The following is a 27,234-nucleotide window of genomic DNA, read 5'->3' as shown; positions in this document are numbered from 1 at the left end:
ATACATAATGAAGTAACATATTAAAGGAAAAACTTCTGATGAATGTACAGGAAATACTTTAATGCTGCTCCTTGACAAAGGAATGATGAGTATAAGCTTCTCAACAATCATAATAAAAGAGCTATAATGTACAAAGCAAACTGTTGAGGGCCATTTACCATTTCATTTTCAAGCAGTGCTTTATAATAGCGGTGCCAACACCATTTGGGAGGGCAAGTGCCACATAGCCAAAGCATCAGCTTTCTCAGATTATGTAGGCAACACGTGAGGAAAGCAGGCCACGTAAAGAGTATAAGCCTTGAAATCTAAAAAGCTTTGAAGGAACCAGCTGAGCCAGCCTACTAAGAAACACTGCTAGGCTAGACTGAGAAGGTGAAACCTGTAGCTAGAAACGGCCTCAGGAAGCAAATAAAAATCCTATGGGGCAGAGAGGGAAGCTGAACTGAGATGCCCCACAGCCTGGGTGAGGCTGCGGCTCACCCAGATGGTGGATAGAGCCCCAGTGTTTTCACCCAACTGGTTTGATCAGACCTGAAAATGCCTATTAATTCAGGATTCCCACATGCCACAGAGAAGTGAACAAAGTCAGCACCTGAAACCAGAAAAGGCCTTAGTTAAAAGTTAGGCAGCACTCTGCAGAGCTTGGCCAAGCCTGGACCAAGGGTCTGGGTACACGTGTGCCAAGACAGCTGCTGCAATAGTTAAACAGCCTTGTGTTAAGGTACTACTACTCTCCCTCCTACCTCTCTTCTGCACTCTCCAGCAGACCTTCTGCCACAGACCCTCCCCTTGCAGCAGAGTACACAGAATTGGTTTTAGAAACTCCTCAGGTGCTTCAATGGACTCTAGGAGGGTTGTTTGGATTTTGAACCCAAAGGTAACCTTAAATTCCTTTAATCTGGAAACATTTAAGCACGTTCTTCCTACTGAATTTAAGAGAATTACTCTCATCTAAATTTAAAGCACTTCAGAGTGAGAATATTTCTTAGCCTTGCGTGAGCTAGCTGTGATTTAAGCAAGGCTTTGAACCTCTTTCTTTTGAAACTGAGTTGGGCTGTCTTAACCACAAGACCACAGGTATTTTGTGAGATTGCTCATTAATGTTTGCAGCATGCTTTAAGATCCGAAGATTTGAGAATGCTATAGAATATATTACATTATCTTGCTTTCCTGCTTTCTAGAGATACTGTTGCTAAAGTTAATGGAGTCTTTGATTCCTGATTAGGTTGATTTTCTTGTCTTCAGTAACCAGTTGTGATACTGCTGCCAATTCTATTTCAAAAGTTTAAATAGAAGATATCTAGTGCAAAAAACCCACCCAACTACAGCCCAAACCTACTCAGATTTTAGGTATTATTTTAACAGCTAAGCAAATATTCAAATAATTTGTTTATTTCCTACTATGCTTTTCTTCTTCCAAAAATAACTTCTATTTGTGAATAAGGCTCTAACAAGTAGAGTTAATACATGTTTCTTACATTTCAGTGTCTGCAGATAAATTTAAGCTATTAATAAATTGGCTGAATTAAAAGAAGAAGCAAGAGGAAGATTGCAAAAGACAGCAAAAAAAAATGGTCTTCTTTTTAAGGCCATGAAGCTTTTCAAAAAGTCTGTTTCTAGCTCAAGGTTCCACTGCTGCATGTGCACCTGCAGCCAGCCTGACTTTAAATCCCTTTGAATGTTATTTCCTGATGTCTGAAGCCTTGAGTAAGAGGGGGAGGAGGGGTTAGAGTAACTTAGGCAGAATGTAGAATGTACAAAGAAGTATCAGCATCCTCAGTGCAGAAATAGCTCTGGTTTTTCATCAGTAAATTCATATCTCTTAGACCTTATTTTACACAAGTTTTCAGACAAACATGGGAGAGGATGTGCTAGCAGCATCTCTGATAATATAACAGACAGTCTTCCCTACTATAGCCCACATGTCCCACTTCAGCAGGAGGAAGAGGTTTCCACTATCTGCATGTTGCTCAAGGGATGGTGGAGACATCCCGTCTGCTCCAGCAACCCTTTTCTGCACTGCCTGCCATCACAGTCTCGCTTCCCACACTTCCTCAGCACTGAGCAGCGTGGTGCTTGAAGGAAGCAAAATGGTACTTCTGCCTCCTTCTCTGCTCTGGCACCAGGGGCTTGGCTGTGCTGGGTCTGCTTCACCTGCCAGGAGTACACCATCTCACCCTCCCTGCCTGTCCAGGCATCAGGCAGGACTGGGGCCCAGTCTGCTTCTGTGTGCCTTTGATAAATGACTGCTGGACAAACAACTGCAGCAGATGGGGCAGATGCTGCTTCAGCTAGTTTTGAAAAGTACTTTCCACCAGCACAAGCTTCTCCTTGCTAGTGTCAAATGTTCAGCAGTTGTTTTCCATTTGGGAACATAATTCTTCTGTATCCAATCAAACTGACTGTATCCAGTCCAAATCATGACTGATGGGGTACATTCAAGACAAATCTTTCTTCTCTGTGCCGTTTGGGCAGGGAAATCATCCGTCTATTTCCATAAAAATGCTGCCATTTGACTTCAAGTGTCTCTTTAAACATTGATATTGTTGAGTTTTGTAATTTTACACAAATCACTTCTGCACTCTGTTCACAGGAGAGTCTGACATTTTCATAGCTAGGTCAAGGGAATCAAGGTGGGCCAAAATAAATTTATAATCCAATTTCTATTAAATATAAAATATATTTGTAATAAATCCATATTTTTCAAAACAGGTTTATGATCCTCTTCTACAACAAACTGCCTCAGCATAAGGTTCAGTGGAGGAAATTATTTCTGTGCAGTATTTTGAGACTCAATAAAATCACATAGTGGATTAAAAATGCTAATATATGGCAAATCAGGTCCTATTTCTGTACTCTTGAAGGGAAAAAAAAACCCTCAAAAAAGCTCAATAAAATTTATAGGATTTTTCCTCAGAGCAAAAACTTCAGGAGAAGACTTTGCTTCCTACTGCTTAGCTCAGTTTAGCACAGTGTCATCTGTACATATATGTACACACATTTTTATATGTAGACATATATATACACCCATAGCAGCAGGCAGTGGCAACTTTCACCTAACTAGGATTTTCGTGTAAGTTGTTTTAAAACCGAATCGAAGAAAATAGAGACAATCCTATGATTATAGGACCCAGTACAGTTCTATCCTTATGAAGTGAGTAGTGCAGGAACCTTGTAATTCAAAAAAACCCCACCTCAAAAACCTAAGTCTACAAGAGCTCTGATAGAGCCACTGATATATGTAGGTCTTCCTAACATAACTTTGATTACAAAAAAATATGTGATGTACTATGACCAACTGCAGATGTACATAAAATGAATTCAGCAAAATCATTAGAACCACTTAGAACTCATCTCTTTATCTAAATATTTCTTACTCCTTTGTACTTTGAAATATTTTAGGTCTTGGAAAGCTTTCCATTAACTGAAGTTAGCAATTTGTATTTTATTTCTGTAGATATTTCAGTTACTTAGAAAGGAAAGAATAAACTGGATAAATAAAAACAGGGTATTTCTCACCAATTTGAGATCCATAATTCGAGATTTGAGTGGTGATGAGATGGAAATAGAGAGATTAAATTCAGATTACAGAGATTCAGGTCACCAAGGGAAGTGCCATGAACATTGAGATCAGAATTCATCTCTTTTCAAGGTTTCCTTTTTTTGGCAACCAGTACTTCATTTAAGGCAAGACTCTGTATATACTCGGTGTGATCTGAAAGGACTATTTTTACTTTATAGAAGGGAAAATTTAGTTGTGTTATCAAAATAATCCTGAATGCATGAGACAATTACATCAAATGACAGCATACCTTTGTCAATCTGTTCTCTCTAATGCACAGGGAAGGCATGCCAGGACAATTGTTTTTCCAAAGTGCTCAAGCCAGGAAGACCCCCCCTAGGCTATCCTCCTTACCCCATTCAGATGAAAAAGGCATTTTGAATGCACTGTATTCAAAAAAAGAGTAGGCTGGCCTATTTCTTTCAAGGGAGTACACCAACATCTCCCACAGTCATGCTTAGAGGATCTCCACCACTAACAATTCTGGTATCAAGTCAAGAAACAGGATGTTCATTTTTCTGCAACAACAGTTTCCCATTAGTGTGATTTATTTTTTTTTCTGAATGACATGCTTATAGAACCAAACCCAGTCCTAAATCTGATTCAGTCTGACTCAGTTGGTTTACCTGTTGCAACCTCCAAATGAACTTTAAATACTCACCGACCTTACAAGGAAGCTCTCAGTTCTAGTTAGGTAGCATAAAATTCTCTTGCAATTGTGCAATTCTGACTTCTTGCTATTCTGACTTCTGTGGATCTTGTGTATGATTAAGGTAATGCTTGGAAAACTATATGTAAATACTTTTTTTTTTTTTTTAGTGATAGTAGTAGTGATGGAATCTGAAACATGATGAGTGACAAAAGGTCAGGGAATTACTATTCCCTGATAATCCTCTGTGGATTGTCAATAGAGGCAAACAGTTGATTTTCTACCCATATACTGGCTCTTGTTCCTGATACACAAAAGCTGTCAATTTTCACAGCTTTCAACTGTGAGTATTAAATAAATAAAACTATAAGATTTTAATGAATATTGTACTGAAACAAAGTAAAACTTTCTTACACAATGCTTTGCCAAACAGGGTAAACATCCCTCCCACCCAAAGATACAAATTGCAATATGCTGACCCCGCTAAAAAAATTGATTCAGTAAGAAAAAACACCTTTTCTTGTCTCTGAACCGAAAATGCACCTTTTAAACTTGGTATGTGGCCTTTGAATAAACACTTGTTTACTCATCCTTCTAGAGATGAGTAAGTTATCTCTCTTAGAGAAAAGGGGCTTAAGACTCAAACCTGTATCCCTGCAGGCAGGAAGCTCTGCAGCTGTGCAGAGCTGCTGCTAGCTGTGCAAATCTGCACTAGGCCAAGGAACCTGAAGCCTGGCTCTGGTAGCTGGAAGTAAGTTTGGTCACAGGCAAACTGTGATGCAACCGTCAGGGGACACAAGCAGCCATCTGCCATGTGATGTAAAGTGATAACATGGTCCAAACTCACTAAAGTTTAAATTGTTCAACGAATTTTTGTGTGTTCTCTCTGCTGTACCAGCAGGTTTTTGTGCTAAATCAACCATTGCCTGTCACCTTGATGTCGGTTTAAAATTTAAATACAATCCTTGTTGTACACTTTGCTTACTTTGTCAAGAATGCGATCACCTACCTGCCATGCATGACTCAGATCCAAGCTAGTGACCTGGTAGCACACAGATTTGATATTGAAAACTGTGGCCTAAGAGGCAGGGTCAATCAGGTTGTTTTAGATAAAATAGTAAGTCCAGTGTTAAGCCAAACTAGAGCCAACAAAGCTGCTGAAACGATGCTAAGCCTCTTTCATGATTCAAATACAGTTTGGTTTTTTTGAAAGGGTAATTTATTCCAGCAGACTTTGTGTTATAAAGAATCACCTACCAGGGTAGAAACCTGAAGGTGACAAACACTGTGTAGTTTCTTCTACCACCTTGACAGGTGTGGATTTATGACCATTTAGTAAGCCTTTGTTGTGGAGTGATAGAACAGTGCACAGTGTTGCATCCGTGACTGGAACCATGATCCTGGTCCACGCTCACCTGTGTGTTGCTAGACTGCCCATGTAAACTAACGTGATGTCCCTTTGAAAATCTGGTCTGCAAGGGGAAACAAAAAGAGAGAAACCAAAGAAAGTGAGGAATCAGCAAACAATTGGTCTGGAGCTCCTTCTCGAGTCAAATAAATTTTTATTGCTGGAAAATTATAACAAATGAAAAAATGTGCACCTCTGGAGAGACAGTAGTCTGGTCCTTGCCACAGCAATGAATTCCATACAAGGCTGCAAGCAGAGAAAGGGAACTGACATCTTTCCTAATAATCCATACTGGCACAAAACTCATAACTAACTCACAGAGCATCTGAAGACATGCAAAGGGGCAGTGTTGTTTTTTGATTTGACATTACTGGAAATTAGGCAGAGTTGTTTGTTGTTTTTATTCTCTTAAATTGCTTTTGGCAATGAGTATTTTTTTAACAAATATATTCTACAAAGGAAACTTCTAATTGCATCATGCCCTTTTGACTACTAGTTAAGCTCATCTCAAACAAAGATGAGATTGAGATGATGCAATCATGAGAAAAATCAGCTGGTCTTGTCTATGAATCACTTTGAAAAACTGGAGGCAATCTACCTTCCCCTGTAAGCCCAATTCCAGCTGCCCATAGCAGGCTGCAAAGCAGCTGGTATTGGGGGACATCATGTAATAGAAGACCAGAAAGTCACTGTAATGTCATCCTGCTTTATAAAAAAACCTAAAAAATTGTCATTTGGAATATGACAATAAATACTAAGAACAAATAATGGATTTCTCAGATTGACAATCTGATAGCAGTAGACCAGCTCTGCATGCCTTACAAAATGTGGTGCTCGTCTTACCCAAATCAGATGGAGGGACTGGCCCAATATATGTGACAGAGAAGGATGAGAGCAGATGAATGCTCCAAATGCCAACAGTGAGAAACATTTGCTTTCCCTCCTGAAACCTTGTGAAGCATCTTTGTAGTTAAGACAGAAGCACTGTCACATTAACCCTTGTGACATTAACCTCTCATTATCAGGGCACACAGCAAGGCCTACGTGTTTACTCAGGACACTGTGAGTGGGGAGAGCTGCAGTTTTGTTCTTTAAGTGTGAGTGACACATGATTCAATAAAGAATGAGGAAACTTTCAGTTGTCAGAGCTATAATAAAGCCATGGTGAACTGCATTTTAATCTTTCAAATAGGTAAAGAGGTTAACTGACAGGACAGATGTTTCACCAACTAAAAAGCAAAGTAATAAATTAGTTAGAATGTATTGACCTTAAAATCAAGAACTAAAGATACGCCTTGAACCAGTATGTGTTAACAAAAAGAACAAGTTACAAGTTTTCAGATTTACATGCAGAAAAACTATTTTTTAGCTACTCATTCCCAAAACTAGGACTTGTGAAGTGCTGCTTCTCAACTCCATGGTGGGAGTCTGCAGCAATGTGTGCATGAAAGCAGCTGTTTGTGCCATAGTGGGAAAGCTGGGCGCTGCACAGCCACTCACAGAACTGGCAATCCCTGTTCCAAAAAGCCTACATTTCAAGTACATGACTGGGGATAACAGATGGATAGAGATGGGAGCCGATGAAAACAGTGGGATACTGGACAGTCTGAAATCCCAGCTGCTTACATACTCTCTAATATTGTCAGGTTAAAATTTCAGAATCTTATTGTCACAGCAGAGTTTGCTCTGCATTTCCTCTCTAAAGAAGAGGAGCAGCAAGACCTCCTGCATGTTACAAAAGGGCTTTGGGCCGGAATTTGCTGAGGAATTAGATCTCCTAAATGATGCACACAATAAAAATGCCTGGTTTCTCCACATCTCCTTGCTGCTTCATTAATGGAAAAGAGGTTGTAGGCTGAGTTACTTGTTTGGTAGCAAGGAATGGTGGGGTCTGTATGCTGGTCACACAGTTTTGGAGGTCAGCATTTAAACTTCTGAGTAGTGGCTCACACTCACTAGGGGCCTCATGTAGGTTTCAAGAGGTGGCCAAGACACAAGCCACATGTTTCTTCTGAGGAAAGCAAGTCTGAGATACAACTGATGGCTTCAAGGTAGCTTCCAAGCAAAAGCAGCAAAACAGAAGTAACCTATTGTGGTGAAACTGCCTCTAAACCCCAGGACACTTTTAAGTGCAGGATTCAGAAGTAAAAACACCCGATATTGGGACAAGGGCGTCTGAAAGCGCTCTGCAGTTGCAGCTAAAACTGCCACTGAGCCATGACTCACATGGAGGCACCACTGAAGCGGGGTGAGGAGCCCCAATCCGTGGCTCCACGCCGCGGGCAGGTCCCAACAGGTCCCCACTCACGGGGACAGGGTGCCAAGCGGGTCCCGAATTACAAATTGCAGCGAAGGGGAAACGTCTCGTAGTCCTCTGTCTCTTTCCTCACCTCTCCAACCACAGCGCGGGCCCGAGCCTAACGCCGCTGCGGAACCGCCCGTAGAGGCAGTGTCGGGCCCTGCCCGGTGTGGGACGGTACCCAGAGGCGGAGCGGCAGCCGGGGTTGGGCCCGGCCGTGGCCTGTGGGAGGAGCCGGGCCGGGAAGGGGGCGGCCCGGAGCCGCGCTGCCGGAGATGGGAGGTTGAGACAGAAAGAGAGGGGACGAGGCGGTAGGTTGGAGGAAGGCTGTTGTGGGTCTCCGACGGGAGGGTTGAGCCCGCCATGGAGCCGGTGACCAAGTGGACCCCGAAGCAAGTGGTGGATTGGACTAAGGGTAAGAGGTTGCAAAGCCCGCTTGGGAACTTTTCCGGTGTTGGGCGGCGAGGCGGCGGCGGGAGGGTGACCCGTCGCGGCTTCTCTGCCCGGAGCCCGACTCCCCGGCGGAGCGATCGGGTCCTTTGGTAGCCCAGCCCCGGCTCTGTGGCCGTCCCGCCGGCTGAGCACCGCGACTGCCCCGACGTGCTGCCTGGGTGTTCGAGGCTTACCGCTCCCTCCTGACTTGCCTCTTTACCTGTTAGCGCACTCAGGCGCGCTTGCCGTGGTGGTTTGTTCTTACTATCATGTATTTATTTATTTATTGATGTGGGGAAAGCACTTTTTCTTTTTTTTTGCATAGGCTGTGTGAGAGTGATTGGTGTAAACTACATCAATCCTTCGCGGGGATAGCTCGGTCCCCTTTCTGTGGTGCTGGCTACTCTGCTTGCACAAAGGTAGTCGACTACTCTTCTGCTTTAGGCAGATACAAGAACTTAACTTCCAGTTTTTCAAGCAAAAGCTGTTCAGTGGTCGAAAAAAACCTTCAGTTTTGTAAGTTATGCAAAACCTTTATAAACTAGCTCTAGCAAGAACTCTTTAATGTTGTTTAACGGTGATGGGATTATAACTCGGAGAGAGTTGAATTGCGGCCCCTTCGTCCATCTGTCCATCCACCTCTCATCTCTGTGTATATGCTTGTTTTGCTCCCGCCCATCAAAACTTCCTACGCTGCTTCGAGGTTTGTTCACTATGTTGACACAGCCGCGGAAAGCCTCTGAAAGACTGCTACGTGAAAGAGGCCTTTGGGGAGCCTGCCCCCAGCTCTGGGATGCTCTGTGGTGGCCGCTGTGTTGTGGGCTGCACCCACGAGGTGCCCCGTGCCTGCTGCGGGGACCTCTGCGGTGTTGTCTTGGGGTTTTCCTCTGAAGGCAGATTAAACTTCAGTGTTGCCAACTCTGATTGAACCCCACGAGTGCTTTCTGAATGACCGTCGGGCTACTGCTCCCACAGTTTCTGCTGTACAGGGAATAAATCAAAAGGGAAGTTACTGTGAGTTAGATGAGAGATTGATGACTTGTGCCTCTCTTTTCTTGTAGATTTCCGTTTTAGCGTGATCATCTTTTGTTACATAAAGTATTTTCACAGGCTTTACTGGAGTTGAAGTTGATGCAAAGTTAGGCATGTTTTCAGAGGTGAAAGCTTCCTCGGATTAGAAGCAGCATTTACTTATAGCAGCCATTACTCCTCTGTCTCAGGACCATAATGCTGATTAGACTGCGTGCCTGTGGTCAGCACTTGGCAGTATTTCTGCTCAAGACTGAGGCAAATTTGGAAAGCAGGCTCATGTTTTCATACAGTGCGAGATGGATACTCCCAGCCTTCCTGAGCCTGAACATGTGCTTGAAGGGGCCGGTGCCAGTGAGGGACCACCGTCCAAGCAGCTTTTGTGAGAAGAGGATTCCACACAAACGTGCTGTGAAGTTATGCGTTAACATATAAATAACTTCCACTGAGAGATCTCTCTTTTTTTTTCTGATTGATTTAAACAAGAGCGCATTGTTCCAATGAAATAAGCTTTTTGCTTTGGCATGTGGAATATTTATATAATGCTTTTCTCTCCTTGTGTTTTTTCTCTTGGGCACTGAAAGTTTGTTACCCTGCCAGATTAAAGAGTAAACCTGCTAATAATTTTAAAAGGCTTTATTATATTTAATCATGCTTGGCTAGCTTTCTTGCATAATTTATTTTACTTGCAGGTTCCTTGAACAGGTAACTCTCTAGCTGGACCCTCAATTAGTGTTATGCAGAATAATTTGAGGGCTGGCTGTAGTTGGGAGGTGGATCTTCTGACTAATGCAAACACGTGTCCTTTGAAATGCAAAGGAATAAATTAAAGACTGCTGGTGACTTTTGTTTCTGCTGTTGTTTTTCAGTTTCTAGGTAAGCTTTTGACCTCTTTAGTGCACAGTGTCATTTTATGTCACTCCCTGCATGATAAGACTGTAATAAAGAAAAGAGATGTGGAAAGGTTTTTTTCTTTATGGTTATGCTTTCATCTCTGCACATTGAAATTGACACTTTAATAGCTAGCTAATAGCCTTGTTAGCACAATGTTTCATAGTTTGTTTATTTAGTATGTAGTTCGAAACCACTGGATTTTGTTTGATTGAAGACCAGGATTCTGTATTTTACCTTATGAATATTATAGTTAATTCTTAAGGTTAATTTTATAAAAGAAGTGACTGGAGGGGAGCTTATGCTATTTGTTTTCTTACCTATCCCATCTTTGAAGGGTGATACCATGATCTTCACTGCACTGGTCAAGCTCTGGGAGAAAGTTATTTGACTGGTGATATCTGCTGCCTGTATTTAGTAATGTGGTGCTATGGAGATGAATTCTAAAAGAATGACATAAATAACTGTGGTGGGGGATGCCAGCTCTTAGTGAGGTGATTGGTTTTGCAGATAATGATGCCTGCTTATTGTACAGTGATATAAACATCTTGGAAAAAGGAAGAGAGCAGCAAAAATAAGTAGTCTGATTTAATCCATTTTAATACTCAATGTAAAACTGAGACTCTTTCTCCTTTGGTTTTGTTCCTCCCACTCCTTACTCTTAAAAAAACTTTTTCCAGTCCAAAAGATGCATAGAAACTTCCTCTTGTTCCATGAAACAAACCTCCAAAAGCAAGTCCACAAGTAAATTGTGTGACCACTGCTGGACAGTTGGCTTATTTGCTCCTCATGAGCTTTCCACCTCACCCCCTCTCTGCCACCCTCTCTCTATTTTTTTTCTTAAATGGCTTTTGAACTAACTTTTTTTTAACAAAGTAACTGTTATCCTGAAGAGTTTTGTTCTGTGATTTTTTTGAGCTGTTCACTCCTAGGTAAACACTGTAAATAGTATTTATCTAGAATTTTAATTGCAACCTACCAGAAGTTAGTAAGCTGAACATCAATATTTTTAGTTTTTTGTAGTCAGGTTTTAAAAAAACCCTCTGTTCATTGTTACCAACAACAGCTGATACAGAACACAGTTGCTTGTCTTCTCTTGCTAACTCAGACTAGAATGCTACTATTTTTTGCGAACAAGGGTATGTTTTTTTTCTGGCAGAGTGCACTGTACTGTCAGTAGCAGGCTCCGTAGCTAATTACAGTTGGTCTAGTTAAACTAAAGCTGCTGGAGAAGAGTTATGCTTCCACTCAATAGCTGTTTTCTGTGTACGTGAAGCATTCCTCCAGTTTTGACCAAGGATGTGATCACTTTTTAGCTACAGCATCAGTGTTTGAAAACTCTTGATATTTTTATATGTGCCTTCTCAATTTCTATCTGGAACAAGTGATGCTGTCATTATAGGTTTCCTGTACAGGATGACACAAATTCAAATAGTATTTAGGGGCCATATTCAGCCTTGAAACGGCACTTCTTTGACTAGGATGCTGTGTTCATTTGACTCGTGGTTGGATTGGCAAGGAATTTACGCTGTTTGATTGATATAACCTGCATTGTTTTTCCTGGCTATGCTGAGATGATAGTTTGTTGGGGGTTTGGGTTTTTAATGTCTTTTTGAGTTGATCCTTTTTGGGGTATAAACCAATATCTGGATGGTATTGTGGTTGACCTGCATTCTTGCTTTTATGCAGATTAAGATGCTTATGGGCTCAAAGTCCTTACTTGTATCTCATGGCACTCCCTCCCATGTCTGTAATTCCCCTAGAGCTCCTCAAGAGAGATTCCTGGAGTTATTCAGGTTATTGTGGGACAGATATATGGCTATGAAAGTTGTAACACATCTGCAGCACACTGCTCATGTCGGTTTGATGGTGAGTTTGCAGTTCTCTGAGCTATCCTGAGTGAAGAAACTGGCAAGGACCTGTTTAATTTCACTGGCCTGTGGACTTGGAGAAATATTCAGCACAAAAGTGCTGACTTAGCAGCATTTTGAAGGAAACTGATCTGATGGTGTGGAGAAACTTCCTCTGGTCTCAGAAGCCCTTGGCTACTGGAAAGAGCTAAGTTGATTCCTCAGAAGATGTGAAGCAGAGGAAAGCTGCTTATGGGATAGAGCCTCCTGTGTGAGAAATGTCACTGTCTTATTAGAGAACATTCATGTGCCTGTTCTTTGTTTGCTGTAGCCTGATCTGTCTCTTCCCTCTGCCCCTAGGCATCACATACTTATGTGAGTTGTGACTTCAAGCCAAATTTTACACGTAAAGACAGTTTGATGGGCTTGCGGTTAGAAGTCTTCAGAAGTCTCCCTTGTTGTGAGTCTCCATTACAATGTGACATTTGTCACTGTAGCTGTAGCTGCAACTGGCTGAGGATCACATGTCTTCTTGGGGCTCTTTATTGCGCTTCAGGTTTGGTTGTTGTCAGTTTAGTTCATGGCTATCACTTATTCCTGTGCCTGTTACATCATAAAATGCTCTGATTTCCATTTCTGGTAAAGCTTTTGGACAACTATATTTATTTATAGGTATGCCTAGGAGAAATATGCTAATTTATCAATAGTTAGCAATTAATCATGAGGGCCTGGTGTTCTTTTTTTAGAGCTAACTGGCTCACCCAGGGAGATTTCAACAGGGTCAGTCATGTTAACTGTGTGTGCTTAGAGCTGCAGACTAGCTGGAGTTTAGAAACAGTCATGGGTAATGCATAGCACTGGAGTTACTTTTTAGCCTTCTTTTTCTTTTTAGATGCTCTGAAGTGAGTGGTATTGTGTCCAAACTATTTAAGAAAATCTAACACTAAGAAACTCCTGGTTATTTTTTGAGACAGTATTTTACTTTCAGTGAGGAATAGAGAGCTGCTCATAACTGGGGCTGCAGATCTCTTTCCCCTGTTTACTTGATCACTTAAAAATAGTTGTATAGAGTATTTGTATTTAATAAGATTATAAAATGACATCAAATAACCACTCCTTTCAGATCTCAGCTGAAATTGTGAACATTACAGCTGGCCTGTAATGTTTCACTAGAAAAAGGTGACTGTACTAAATGCATCAATTTGTTTATTTTTGGGTTGAAACAAAGTAAAAAGTTGCACGGATTTGTACTACTTTAATCTTAACATTATTCATACATTGTTGCTGTGGTTTTGTTTGCTGTGTTGCACTTTCCTGAGCTACTTATGAGTTCTCTGGGTTTTTTGGTTTTTATTCTCCCCTCCTTCTTATATTCAGTTGACTCCATTTTTTTTGCCTTTAAATTGGTGTTCAAGGTATTTTAACAAAAAACCCAAAAGTCTAAAAGTTGTGTGCAGCCAGCTTAATGTCTTGAAAAGCAACACTTTAAATGCTAAAATCGGGCATTAGTGGAAAGTTGATTGACGGCATTCTTCTACAAACATTACAAAGTCTGACAATGAATTTTAGGTATACAAGTTATATTTAGGTAGTACCTGAACATAGATAGATAGTGTTAAGAGTAAAGATGCTTACTCAGTCTTAACCAGCAGGAAATGTAAAGTAGTATTCTTGTTAAAAGAAATTTCTTTTGCTTAGTGGAAGGTGCAGAGATTGGACAGTTGGTTGGTTGTTTTTTCCTTCTTTCTTTAAAATTTTTTCTTGAGTGACAGGAAGTTGTTTTTATCTGTTGTTGGAGGTTTCTGTAGGAAAAACCTCATTTCTGATGAACTGTTGTGTTTTTCAGTTTTCCATAGCTCTTGCTTATGTCTTCATTCCTTGAAGTTCTGCCTGGGACCTCATGTTTTGAGCACCTAAATCCTTTTGGCCAAGGATCATGCTGCTTTCAATTTGTATGCAGTCTATCACACTGTAAGAGCTAAGGGAAGACAAAATACAGGGCACTGGATAAAATGCATGTTGTAATTTGTTGTGGTGTTTTATTTTCTGAAGGAAAAGAGCCTGACAAAAGGCTGTTATCCAATACGTGCTATTGGATAATTTTGCAGTTATGAGTGATGTGTGCATATACCTGTCAGCAAGTATTGAAAAGTATGTTCAATTTTTTGGGTGGTGTTAGTTCTTTCCTTTTGATTTCTTAAATCTAAACTTCTGGATTGTCTGGTTTAAGCCATGGTGTAACAGATGAGCTCCTTACAGACATGTCCAATGGACAATGACTAGTGACAGGGACTGCAGAAGAGGTGGTGAGACTGCTCAGTGTTCAGTTTGCTGCATCATCTTAGGACAAGTTTTTCAAGGAAACTTCACACAATTTATGTTAATGGGTAAGTCTAAACAGTACCTCTATGAATTAAGTGGAAAAACTTGATTACCACCGTACTTTTTTTACATAAAGGTGATGATATTGGTCTTAATTTGTACCTTGCATTTTCCTAACAGCATCACACAAGTCAGGTCTTGCCCCCTCAGAAGGATGATGCTTCCACACTGTCTCCTTGTTCCATTCTTCTCCACATACCCCAAATAGATAAGTCCCACCAGAAGGAGGAAGTAGTGAGGTACTGGTGTTTTCAAAGCTAACTTGTGGAACAGAAAGGAAAAGCAGTCAGGAGTTAATGGATCTGAGACCTCTATAGCAACCTGTCATGTATTTATGATAGTTCTTCAGGACTCAGCTTCTTGTCATCACAGGATTGTTCACAGATTTTGGTATGTTTGCCCAACAGACTGCAGTATAAAAATGCTAGTTGACTGTGGATCTCCATCAGTTCATCAGGGTCATTTGGGCTGTCATTACCAGAGTGAGATGACTTTGGAGTCAGACTATCATTCAGATCCTTGGGCCAGGCTTTCTTTGCAGGAGGAAATTGCCTGCAGGTTTCCATATGCCTGCCCCATCTTTTCAGAGTACAAGCAATAACGTTTCACAGCTTGAAGGATCTGTGGGGGGTATACTGAATCATCCTGGTCCGTTTCATTGGCTTTAAACATTGAAATAGATATTTAGGATATTATGAAATGTAGCTAGTTTTCATCAAATGTCACTCATGCTGGACAAAAGCAAGCACCTGTGTTTGGTTTGGTGAGATTAAATCACTGACCTCTGTAACTTTGGTCTACAGACACGCGTTCAGTATCTGGCCAAATTATGTCATAACATTGCATCGCATCTGTTTCTTATACTAGTAGTTAGGTGTAGGTAAGCAAAGCACCTGGTGAGCTGTTGCAATCAAAGCTCTGTGGCATAAATGTGATCTTATCTTGCCCCTTGATCAAGGGAAGGAACTCCATTTAAAATTTAATTGGTGCTCATCAAGGGCTAAGGCTTCTGCTAAAGCAACTGTTGATATAGGCTTCTAAGCTAATGATCCTGAAGTCTCTTGTCTTGTGTATGCAGAATGAATGTTGCTTAGGTTGCCATCCTTTCATCTTTAATATCTTTCCTTGTCTTGCAGCGTTTTGTATTACTGGAATGAAGTTTGAGTGAATCAAATTTCATTAAGAGCTCTGTGATATGCCCATTTTGTCATTAAATACAGATATCTTGTCTGATACGGATGCATTCCTAGCCAGAACAGAAGGGAAAGGCTCAAGATATTGTTTCTTTTGAATATATTACGAGTCTAGTGGGCCAGTGAGGCAGACTGGTTAAGGCCTTCTGTAGGGCTTCTAGCTTTTGTAATTTGTATAAGACCTTTATTTAATAAGAGAGGATTTCTACCTTCTGTTGTGCTGTTACTACTGTTTCCCATTCCAAAGACGTTTTGTTCCAAGATGCAGATATTGGCAGTGCATTTTTTTTCCTTCTGAAATAGCATTGTGAAAGAGCCGTGTCCTTGCTGTCATCACCAAAAGGCAACTCTTGGTGACAGATGGACATGTAAACAGAAGAATGGAAACCTACCAATCTTTTTCATTGTGACAGCAATATTATGATATTATTTCGATGCCTTGAAAATGTCATTTTGAGTTGGCTGCTATCCCACTGCTGAAGGAGGCAGAACACTATACCTGAACAGGTATCTTAGCACTGCACTGCTGAGAAGATGTTTGCTTGGCAATGGAGGTCAGGAGGGAGAGGGGAACAATAAAGGATTAAGATTTTTTTTTTTTGCTTTCCCCACCATGTAGGACTTCTCTTGAGGAAGGAGGGCTATAAGAACAAGTTCAGACATGCATGAAGAATGTGGACTGAAAACATGTGCAGGAGCCAGGGGATGGATCTGTGCCTGGAGAGTATTGTGGTGGAAATGTGTGAACCTAGTGAAATGTAGATACTACTCTGACATGAGTGGGTTTTTGTTGTTGGTTTTTTTTTGTTGTTTGGGTTGTTTTATTTTTCCCCTCTGAGTTGTTCTAGCAGTGATGTGTATTCACTACTTCCTTTACAAGGTCCAGGATCCTTGCTGTTTGTATTCTGTTAGCTTCACCAAACAGAACTTTAAAAGCATTACAGCAAAAATGTAAAACTTCTAGTAATTGTTGGCATTCCTACTGCAAACTATAATGGAAACTTTGGATGAAAGAGGCTGCAAAAAAATAAATATTACATAAATTCTACATGCTTGTGTATTTTTTTTTTTTTGTAAAAATTTGTAGTATTCCATGTAATATTTGGACTTAGGTTGTACTTACTAGTAAACATACTATTATACTCTTGTGAAATATAATCTGTAAACATAAAATCATCATTTTTATTTCCTTGTATTTAAAAACAATCCTTCATCTTTTCTCTGACTATACATACTTCATGCTATTTCAGACAGTAACACTAGATAAATAAATCCTACCAGACTGATGCTGGCTGGTAGGTTTTCTGTCTGGTAGGATTCTGGCTAATTGTGGTACCTTTATTCAGATTTTAAAAGTATCACAAGAAGATGACTGGAGTAGAGCCTTGAGAAACAAAGTCTCTGGGAGCTGAGGAAGTGTTTACTTTGTGCCTTGTGTAATTTCTATCCTAATTTAACCTTAACTCGTCATCACAGTGTCCTTTGTGCTTTGCAGTCTTTATTTTATTATTTCAGCTCCTCCTTAGTAGGAATTTGCTGTTACACTCATCTTTACGATAGAGAGCTAACATTGTGAGGAATAGGGGTGCGTGTACCTTACACAGTTCAAGTCCAACTAACTTGAAGTTATCTATGTAGTGGAAACAGCATTAACATGAATATCATGGCCATTTTCATCCCCTAATGCAGTTTAAGTGCTTATGAACTGAAATGTCTCTGGGTTACTTCAGTGTCTATTTATGATTCTGCAATGTGGATCATATGGTGAAATAAAATGATTTGTCTTTGGACACATAGCAGATGGCATTCAAATTGGGATTGAGATGTGATTAATTTAGATGTCTATATTTTTGTTACCTGTACTGGAGCCTAGAGAGGGGCTTGGAAGATCTTGTGCTTACTGTTTCAAGGTGAGTTCAATCATGCTCTTGACTCCATCACGTACTGGGTATGTCTCTGTTGAGCATCCTGGGAGTTTAAGCTTGTCAGTCTCCAACCAAGTCCATCCCATGATATCAGCATCTCCTTCTGGGGCTACTTTGGATTCTTTTTACAGCAGACCACATCACAGACTCCAGGTTTCAAGCTGTTGAGCATCGTTAGTATATAAAATGGAAACAAGACAATTGAACAGTGAGATGTGGCCATAGCAACACTATATGTCAGCTTTTAGGGTAGTAAAAGAACTAGTTTTCTATTAAGATATAAACTGTTTTGACTCTGCCTGCAGCATCCCCCTAGCAGCTTTGTTACCCATATATGTGAGGGCCCTTTCTAGAGATGCTTCTGGCACCTAGGAATTGTACACTCCTTGGAAGCTGCATCAATGAAGTTGTGTCATTCCTTGTCTTATGTTCCTCTGTTTCAAGCTCCCTTTAGACAGGGGTTGGAATTTTTGTTATTTGGCCTTGATATTATTTGTGTGTCCCAGCTTATGGAAGGAACTCTGAATTCCTGACGTAAAAGCATCTCCCAGGAGAATCCAGTAGTGACTTCTGGGGATCTGTTCATGAGTGAAGGAGTTATGAACCATCAGCATTTTTTTTCTTAGTGTCATTCAGCTTGCTGTGACACATTAATGGGATTAGCAGGTGCTGATGGCTATAGAGATTCTCCTGTGCCTGTACTCACACCTCCCTGGTGACTATGAGATTGTAAGGTGCTAGTCATAAATGTTTCGTAACACTGTAGGAGGTTGTAATCTAAAAGGCTGGCAACTACATCAGCTGTATTTTTACAACAAACTGCTCCCTGACTAGCTCATGGGTGTAACACTAATCACAGTGTTTGCAAGGGTGCATGCAGAAAGGAGAGGCAAATGTGAGTAATGGACTTTGTTGCAATCAGCCAAAACAGTTCCACATGGTGGTGTGAGAAGGCAGCCAAACCAAATTAAAGGGATCACCCCATTCATTTCTTTTTGAGAGGTAAGAGGCAGGCAGTTTTGCAATGCTTTCTCTTGTTTCCACTGTGGGAACAGGCATCAGAGTGTTAATTACCAGAGTTCAAGAAAAGGCGCTCTTGTGACTAATGAACTACTCCTTCAACCACAAAAACCTTGAAACTTTTAAAAGGCAAACTCTTAATTGCATGTTTGAGATGAAGGCCCTAGGGCTGGGGGTTGTTGCTCTGTATTAACCACATAAAGTTATCAGGCACATAGGCTTTGTGTACTAAAGACACAAGTAATGTTGAGTGTACTATTACTGCTTTTAGAAAATGAAATGACTTTGTGCTTGATTTGTGGAACAATAACATGTAATTTTAGGGCTAGTAAGGGCATTTAAAAATAATGAGAAGTATAAAAATTGCTCTTACTGTGAAGATGTTGACCTTTTACTCGTGGAAGGGGTCTAACCTACTAAAAGTGACAAGTCATAGAGGTAGCCACTTTAGGAAGCATGCTTCAAGGAGGACAATGCTTTTGTGTGGCCTGTAGTCAGTGTGTAATTACTGTGATTAATATGAATATTGCATGATCTTGAGTTCTGTGTTTGTACTAGCTTCCTTTATTCCATTGGATAAAGAGTATTTATCAATGCTGTTGTGAAGAAGTTGTTAGCAGTAACAAACCAAATGAGCAGAGGCTTGGTGATGGGATGTATGGACTGATGGAAGTCCAGTTCTGGATAAAGTGGGCTGAAGTTTTGATTTTTGTCTGAGTGGAGTGGATTAGTTGTTTTTTAGGTTAGGTTATTGCTTTGCCAGGGAGTTTTGTTATGCAGTCATCTCTAAAGGCTTCTCTTGCTGTAGATTTCAGCATGGAAAATGTAGCACGGTGAGGGTCTGGGCTGTCCCTTCTGTCCCAAAGCTACCCAGGCCTATCCAATTCTCCCAGTAGGAAGAGAGTATGTACAGCTGCTCTCAGCTCTGATCTGCAAGTAAATGCACATTTTTAGTTTCTGTGGCTCTCATTCCATCATTTTCCAGCAGGATTAAAGTGTATGTGTGAAAGACGGAAACAGTAGTTGGAAGTTTAGTGTCTGCAGACCAAGAGGTTGATGACAGTTTTATATCTATTAAAATCAAAAACATTGTGGGTAAAAGAAATGTCTGTCTTACTTTATGTGAGTGGATGGGATGTCAAGAGAACTTAACTTGGAGAGAAGACGACTTTTATTTTACCCTATTATATGCCTGTAATGCTCTTCTGTTGATTGCTTTTGAGATATTCCTACTTCTGTCAATTTGAAATTAACACTATGATAGGAAAATAACGCAAGAAAAATAGTGTGCTTGCTGTAGTTGAAGCAATGTCACTGTGAATTGGTCACTGTATGGTGAATTTCTCAAATGGAAATTTTCAATAATAGTTTCTTCTCATCTTTCTTCATGTGGCTGTATTCCTCATTATTCCCAGTATTTTCATGTTATGCAATCTTCTTTCCCAGGTGATAATTTGTCATGTTGGTTTTACTTGGGTAGGAGCAACGTCAGTGTCTCCTGGCTGTTTTATAACAGTTTTCAGATTGTTTTGGGCTCTTCCTCATTAAAGAAGATGCTTTTACAAGTGACAAAGAGCAGCAAATGCTTTACTGAATTGTGTTAGTCCTGGGGTGGGGGGCTTTAATTCTTTTCCAGCAGGAGAGAGGAGTGCCTGGTAGCCTCTCTTGTGACAGTTTGGAAATAAGTTAGTACTTCACAGCTTGCTGATAATGGGCCTTCATGACTTGTGCAGAGGGCAAAGCTGGAGTTGATGGGTTTTTCTGGAGGTTTTGGTAAGAGAGCACATGGGAATGGTGATATCTGCTCAGCAGCAGTCTTGGTTTGGGGATGTGTTCCTAAGTCTGCATAAAGAGACAGTATCTGAGGACGTGATTTATTTGTTGCTGTGCAATAACTTCTAAAAATCACTAATGCCTTTAATTTAGAACAGAAACCCTCCTTTTCCCCACCCCTTACTTTCCCTCACTGTTCCTCATGTTAAGACCTAATGATTAACTTGGGTGTAAAAAAGGTTGCCAGAGTGCTGGTAAGTGAAGAACAAAGATGAACAGTGATCAAACAGGCTTCCATAAATCACTGATGCTGCATAGTTAACAAATAGGAGTACTCTGAGGGGTTGAAGAGAATCAAGGTGATTGTGTGGTGAGGTAGGAGTTGGTCTCTTCTTTCAAGTAACAGTGATAGAACAAGAGGAATGGTCTCAAGCTGTGCCAGAGGAGGTTTAGATTGGAGATTAGAAAGAACTTCTTCACTGAGAGGGTTGTTAGACACTGGCACAGGCTGCCCAGATAGGTAGTGGAATCACCATCCCTAGAGATATTTAGAAGACATATAGATCAGGTGCTTAGGAACATGGATTAGTGGTAGGCTTGGCAGTGTGAGATTAGTGGTTGGTCTTAAAAGTCTTTTCAAACCAAAGTGTTTCTATGATTTTATGCTCTCCCCTTACAAAATAGCACACAAGTATTACTTGTGTGCTTACATTTCCAAATATGTCCTTGGGAACAGCAAGCAATTTCTCATGATTTGCAAGTTTGAAAATTTGATCACTAGTTGGAGATGGCTATGCAGTACTAGCCACACGGCAGATCAGCTTACAGAAGTCCAAGCTGTGGAAATAAGCTCTAGCTTGAAGAGTGTATTTGATCTCTTTAGGTAGCTTGGAAATAAGACTCTGTAATACTTGAGATGAAGCTGCGTGGGCAGTCTCTCTACTGGATGCATACTTTAAGTTGATCAAAACAAAGAACTGTATTCAAATAAAACTTACAACATTTCTGGATCAAATATATTATCTTTTTATTAGTGGGTAAGTTGCTGCTTCTAAGTTTCCATGCTGTTCAGTTTCATACAGTCTTTATACCCATCAGATAGCACTTTTGCAAAAAAAAATGGGCCACTCCTAAAGAGAGAGGGGAGAGAAAAAAATAGTTTTTAAAAGGAAAATGCATCCTGTGATTAAGGTAATTGTAAATCCTTTGAAAGATTGGGAGAAGAGGAGAGCATATTATAATTCACTTTTGCTCTAGAAAGTTATGTTGAAGACACAGTAAGTACTGGTTGGAATAAAGTGACTGGGCTTCTTTCAAATCTTGAACACATCCAGGGAGGGGGCATCCTTGCATTTATTTGCATTTACTACTGGTTATTATTTCTACTCTTTGTACTGGTTTGCAAAAACCACTGCAGTTTGTAATAGCTAGTAGTGGACAGCACCGACAGGATGCTGCAATTTTTTTTAAACAAAAAATGCTGTTTAAAAGCAAAGGAGAAGAGCATCAAGTAGAATAAAACTAAAAAATAAATGTCTAGGTAACTCTAGAAATAGAAATTGAGGAGAGGAGCATAATGGATTTTAAAAAAGGTGCAAAAATGATTGCATTCACTGTTTTTAAGGCAGTATTTGTGTCTGCTTATGTCTAACTTGTTTTCCACCTGTTTCAGAGACTTATGGATGGAGTTAATTCATTGTGATTAACTGCTGGATTAAGAGTAATGCAGTTATCCCTTTTCTGCACTTAGCATTTTCTCTTGCATGTCTTTGTAATCGAAGCTAGGGACATTGTGTTGAAGAGTTTTTTTCTGTATGTTTTTATTTTTAACAGATATCTCCAGTTGTCAGCATCCAACTAAAGAGCCTTATCCTTTTAATTGAGTACTTGGAGTAGCTAAAGCAGGGTCTACACTCAGGAAACTACAGTATGCTCTGAATCATCAACATAAGTGCACAAGAAATATATGAGAGATTGACTGATTTATTTATAAAAAGCAATCAAGAAGAGTGAGGAAGAACAACTGGATTTGCTGGGAAGCAGGAAAACAAACTTATAGTGATGCAAAAGTCAATAGGTGAAAATTTGTTCACTGCTCTTAATATAGCAGCAGAACCGTTAGTTATTTTTTGGTGCTTAGAGTAATAATACAGGTGCTGGATTGTTGTAAAAGTTTACATGCAGTCTCCCACATACATGTACATATGTAGTGCACTCCCCAAGGACTAAATTGTGTCATACATTAAGAATGCAAACCATTTATGAGATTTTAATCTGTTTGTTCATCTGTTTTGCAAATACAGAACTCAAAGCTTAAAGAGATGATTGTCCACTTAATACTCTTTTAGAAGTAGGGCTGTGCAATGATTAGTTTTATCACTTTAACAAACAATAACTATTTAGCTGGATTTGAAATCCAATTTAGAAAATCAACACCTCCTTGGTTATTGTACATTTGTAGACATAGCTGATGCAAAATTTGATGTAACTGAAAGTGGGAGTAGTACTATTTGGGATAAGGGAGAAATATGATCCTCACACAAGGTGGATCAGCTACTGGGTTAACAGATGTTTTCTCTGTAGCTTGTCAGTTTTTAGGAGATACCTGCCTGCTTTTCCGTCTTGTGGAGGTTGTTTTTACTCTACCGGTTCCTACCTTTTCAGCTGTTGAATTTGTGCTTAACTGAGATGAACATGGGAATGATGATTTTTTAAATATTTTTTTCATGAATTATTTACATACTTTTGCATGAAAACCATCCCTAATTAAAAGAAAAAGATATTTTGCTACTACAAGCTTTGAAAGTAATATTGTTGTTGTTTTTGTTTTTTTTAAATAACAGATAGTGACATAGAAAAAACTCAGTATGAGGAAAAATTGACTGTATGTAACAAGTCAATGATGCCATGTAGACAAAGAGAATTGTTAAATGCATGAAAATAATGAACTGAAGAAGCATTACTTTGAACTGCCTGTCAGCAAAAGATAACATAGATGGAAATACAGGTGGCTGTATTTTATTGAGGTTAACTCTCTGTGAGGTTTAGATATCTTTGAATTCTTAACACCTTGAAGTTTTATCTTGTGATGGTGCTGATGTAAACTGTGTGTTAGTGTGAATTTGTTAACACTACAATTGAAATTACAGGACTTTATAAGGGGAATGGCTCATTAAATTGTCCAGGTGTGATCCCATGTCTGGTGCTGTTGTGCAAATTGTTTTTAAATTTGGTTGTGAATTACTTTAAAGTGTATTAATAATGAAGTTAGGTGAGCTAGGAAAGTATAGTGATAGGGAGCTACCTCTTTGTAAGTTAAACTTGATATATCTCCGTGCTCCAGTTTTCCAAGAAGCATGGGTAAAGGGTTGGGTAAAACACTCCAAAGGATATACCCCTTCATAAGTGAAATGTTGCTTCATTTTAAGCAATATTATACAGAATGGCTGAGGGTAATAATGTCCAAGTCCAAAAAGACCTGTCTGATCAGTAACCTGGGACACTGATGTGACACAGCATAGCCAGTGTTGAGCATTTAAGGCAATAAATGCACTTGGTGTGTCTTAAATATTTTTTATCTGAGCAATATTATGCAGGAGGGAATTTGTTGTTCTGTCAAGTACTGTCAGTGCAGAGACCTTCTCCATCTATATTCCATCTTCCTCAACCCCTCCTTGCCACCCACACCGACTCATCCCAGCAAATACTTGGAGGAGCACGTAGGATTGTAAGCTATACCTTGTATATCAGCATGGTAGCTATGCAACGCTCCATGTCACCACACTATATTACTCAGACCTCTGTGTCTTGTGGCATTCCCTGCCTCTTTTCCAACATCCCATCAATCATTAAAGCACCTTCTTTTATTAAGTCTATGGTGGCAAATACAACCCTGTGATGTCTGTCTGGTTCTTCCTATATGGCACTTCCATAGTAGCTTTCCAAAAACCTGTACCTTGTGTGGTGTCGTTTGCTGCTAGGCTGTGCACTAGTGTTTTTGTGATGTTGGTCCATAACACAGAGCTTATCCAACCTATTCGCAGCATTTCTTTGATATACTGGCATGCCTTCCAGAAGATTCTGACACAGCCAGAGCACTCAATGAGGCACCTCGTTACCTCTGGTTTGGTTGTTTCTCACCAGTTTTACTATGGATAGGACTTTGAAAGTTTTCTGGCAAGAGAGTGGTAGTATGGTGCAGGTGAGAAAGAAGGGGTCAGGGATGTTGCAGAGAGGAGTAGGATGATAGGAAGATGACTAGACAAGTGGTCTTCAGCCATACAACATGACTTACAGACTGTGTCCTAATTCTGTAATTTCCACAGTTTTTGCCTCTGGAGACTTAAAAGATTCCATATTCCTGCTATGGATTAAGGTTTATGGTTTATGTTTCACTAGAACAGTAAAACAGAATTGTTTTCATTAAAAAAAAAATCTGTTTCCTGAAATCTTGTGGATGACTCCACAGCTAGCATTGAGACTATTTTAGGTTCAGTGCCATTATACTTCTGTAAATGAAACGGTGAAGTGTTTTAAAGGCTTGTTTTGCGTAAAAGTTCTCCTATAAAAAGTGTGTGTTAGAACAGTGGTATAAAACAGAAACTACCCAACAAACTCAGCATGGTTATGTTAGTTGGAAAATTCTGGGAAATGTATTTCTTTGTGGTTGCAATGATTTAGTGAAAACATCTGTCTATATCTGTTAGTAGCTGAAATAAGATTTCTTTTGAGCTTGTCTTTGGAGCTGTTAATGGGTGTGAGGAAATACGACTCTCTGACTGCAGTCTGCAGCCAGTCCAGTGAGGAGCAGTATGTGAGGTACAAGTCTGGTCTCTGGCAGATAATCAGTACTAGTCATGGTTGTACCACTTTCTACTGTTTATCTCCCATGCCTCTGCAACTTTCTGCTCTCATCCTCTGCAGTGATACTACAGCAAAGATGGCAGACCAGGCTGTGTCCTCCTCCCTCTTTTCCTACTTTGCAGCCCATTGCACTAGCTGAAGCTGCTGCTGCCTTAGGTCCTGTTGCAGTGATTGAGGCAGAGGCATCCATGCAGCTTGCCACTTACTGGCAAGATATTAATGTTAAGTTGCTGGGACAAATCAGTATCCAGTAGTATGGGGGAGCTTTACCTGAGTTTTGGATAAAAATGAGTTATCAATAACCAACTGTGTATCTCTTTGTGCCATTTCAGATCCAATAAGTGGATATTCAGAGATCATGTCCTACTGTGTGTAGCCTCCTTAAATGAGTCAGGATGCTTGATCAGACTGGAAGTGAAATGGCAATTGGTATCCTACTTCAGTTCTTGTTGCCACCTAGCTTCAGAAGAGACAAATATTGCAGTATGCCCATGGGTGACTAGTTTCTGAGGTAGTCATCGTATATGCTGTGTACAAGAGAGGGCATGTGGTGAAGTGGATTGATGCCCTACCAAAGCTTAGCATACTATGGAGAGGTGGACAAAGGTCTTGTCTGTAGATTCTTTTAAACTTCAGCTTTCAGTGGCCAGATACCACTCTGGTTTCATTCCTGCCAAATTCCCTACTGTGCCTAGGCAAAGCTGTTATTTGCATCAGTAGAACGAACAATTATTTTTTTCCTGTGTAAGAGAAACAGATCTACTTTGACTAGGGAGGCTGCAAATTCCTGTTTGAGTGTAATTTGAAATGTTTTGGCTAGCATGTCTTAAAGTGTACTTAGCATGAAGAAAAAGTCTCAGTGGGGTGAGAAAAAGAAATGCCAGAAGTCTGGTTTTGTCTACTTTTTACTTTTGATTTTACCACTTGCTTTTGTTTCCTCTGGAGAAAGACTTAGTTGTTCTTTGAGCCCACATGCATCAGGAAACAACTGAACATCCAAGAGAAATGAGATTTTTCAAGCCCAGAGTGGAACAGAATCCTCTAACTTTAATTAAAGTTTAATTGTCAGACAGTACAAGAGGACAATGCTTTATACCACAGCCTGTAGGACACAATAATTTATCCTGATGTATGCTCAGTGCTTGAATGGAATTAGTGAAGCCACTTTATACGGGTGTAAAAGTAACAAACTTTAGTTGATGATCTGTTTTAGAAACACTTTTTCAATTAGTCACAGACGTCAGGTGTAAGCAACAAAAAAAAGATGGAAGAGAATTTTCTAGGATATAGGAAGGACCTGGCAGTGCTTTTAGATGCTTTATATCTTATTGTAGCTGTCTCATCACAGCCATGTAGTCATCTTTATTCTCTCTGCTAATATGTTCATGTGACTTTAAAGTCACATTGGGAGATAATTATCTTCCCGTTCTAAAATCTCAGTATTTGCTGACATTGCCAGCGTGTCTTCAACAGCAAAATGATTTTATTAGCTTGTGACAAACATTAGGGCATGTTCACTGGATGCCACAGTTGTCAAGAGAGTTTGAATTCAATTTGTTGAAGAACAGTCTTTCTTAGTACCAATTAAATGTGATTTTTTCTGCCATTGTGATAGTTTACTAGAATATGCAGTGCCAAGCTCTGTGTGTTTAAAATAATTTTTGGTTTTGAGGGTATAGATTGATTGCTACATGTAATGTAAATCTTAAGATGAAAAAGAATAACAAGATCTGGGTCATACTTGTTGGAAAGGCTTTTCTGTCAGTGGAGAGCCGTTCTAAGCCCTTATTAAAAGAGATAATTACAGCTATTTTAAATGCAACTAACAGACAAATAGGCACACCTTTGCATGTATTAGCATATTGGACAAAAAGATATATTCTTGTTTCAGTTTGGAATTTACAATAGTTCTTTGATGCTTCTTGAGCAATAATTAAGTGTTGATTAAATAGAAGTGC

At 40.0% G+C, this 27,234-nt stretch overlaps 1 protein-coding gene across 2 annotated transcripts in view; it reads left to right on the top strand.

The window, feature by feature from the left end:
• Positions 1 to 8,154: 8,154 nt before the first annotated feature.
• CNKSR3 (CNKSR family member 3) overlaps positions 8,155 to 27,234 on the top strand; it is a 54,727-nt gene continuing 35,647 nt past the window's right edge. For both annotated transcript variants that reach the window (XM_061989007.1, XM_061989006.1), the window contains exon 1: positions 8,155 to 8,333. In XM_061989007.1, coding sequence (XP_061844991.1) covers positions 8,282 to 8,333 — 52 coding nt within the window. In that variant the 5' untranslated portion in view covers positions 8,155 to 8,281. The remainder of the gene's footprint in view (positions 8,334 to 27,234) is intronic.

This window comes from Colius striatus, chromosome 2 (genome assembly GCF_028858725.1).
Source record: "Colius striatus isolate bColStr4 chromosome 2, bColStr4.1.hap1, whole genome shotgun sequence".
NCBI classification, from domain to species: domain Eukaryota; kingdom Metazoa; phylum Chordata; class Aves; order Coliiformes; family Coliidae; genus Colius; species Colius striatus.
Note: the sequence above shows the minus strand (reverse complement) of the source record. Positions and strands in the feature narration are given on the sequence as shown.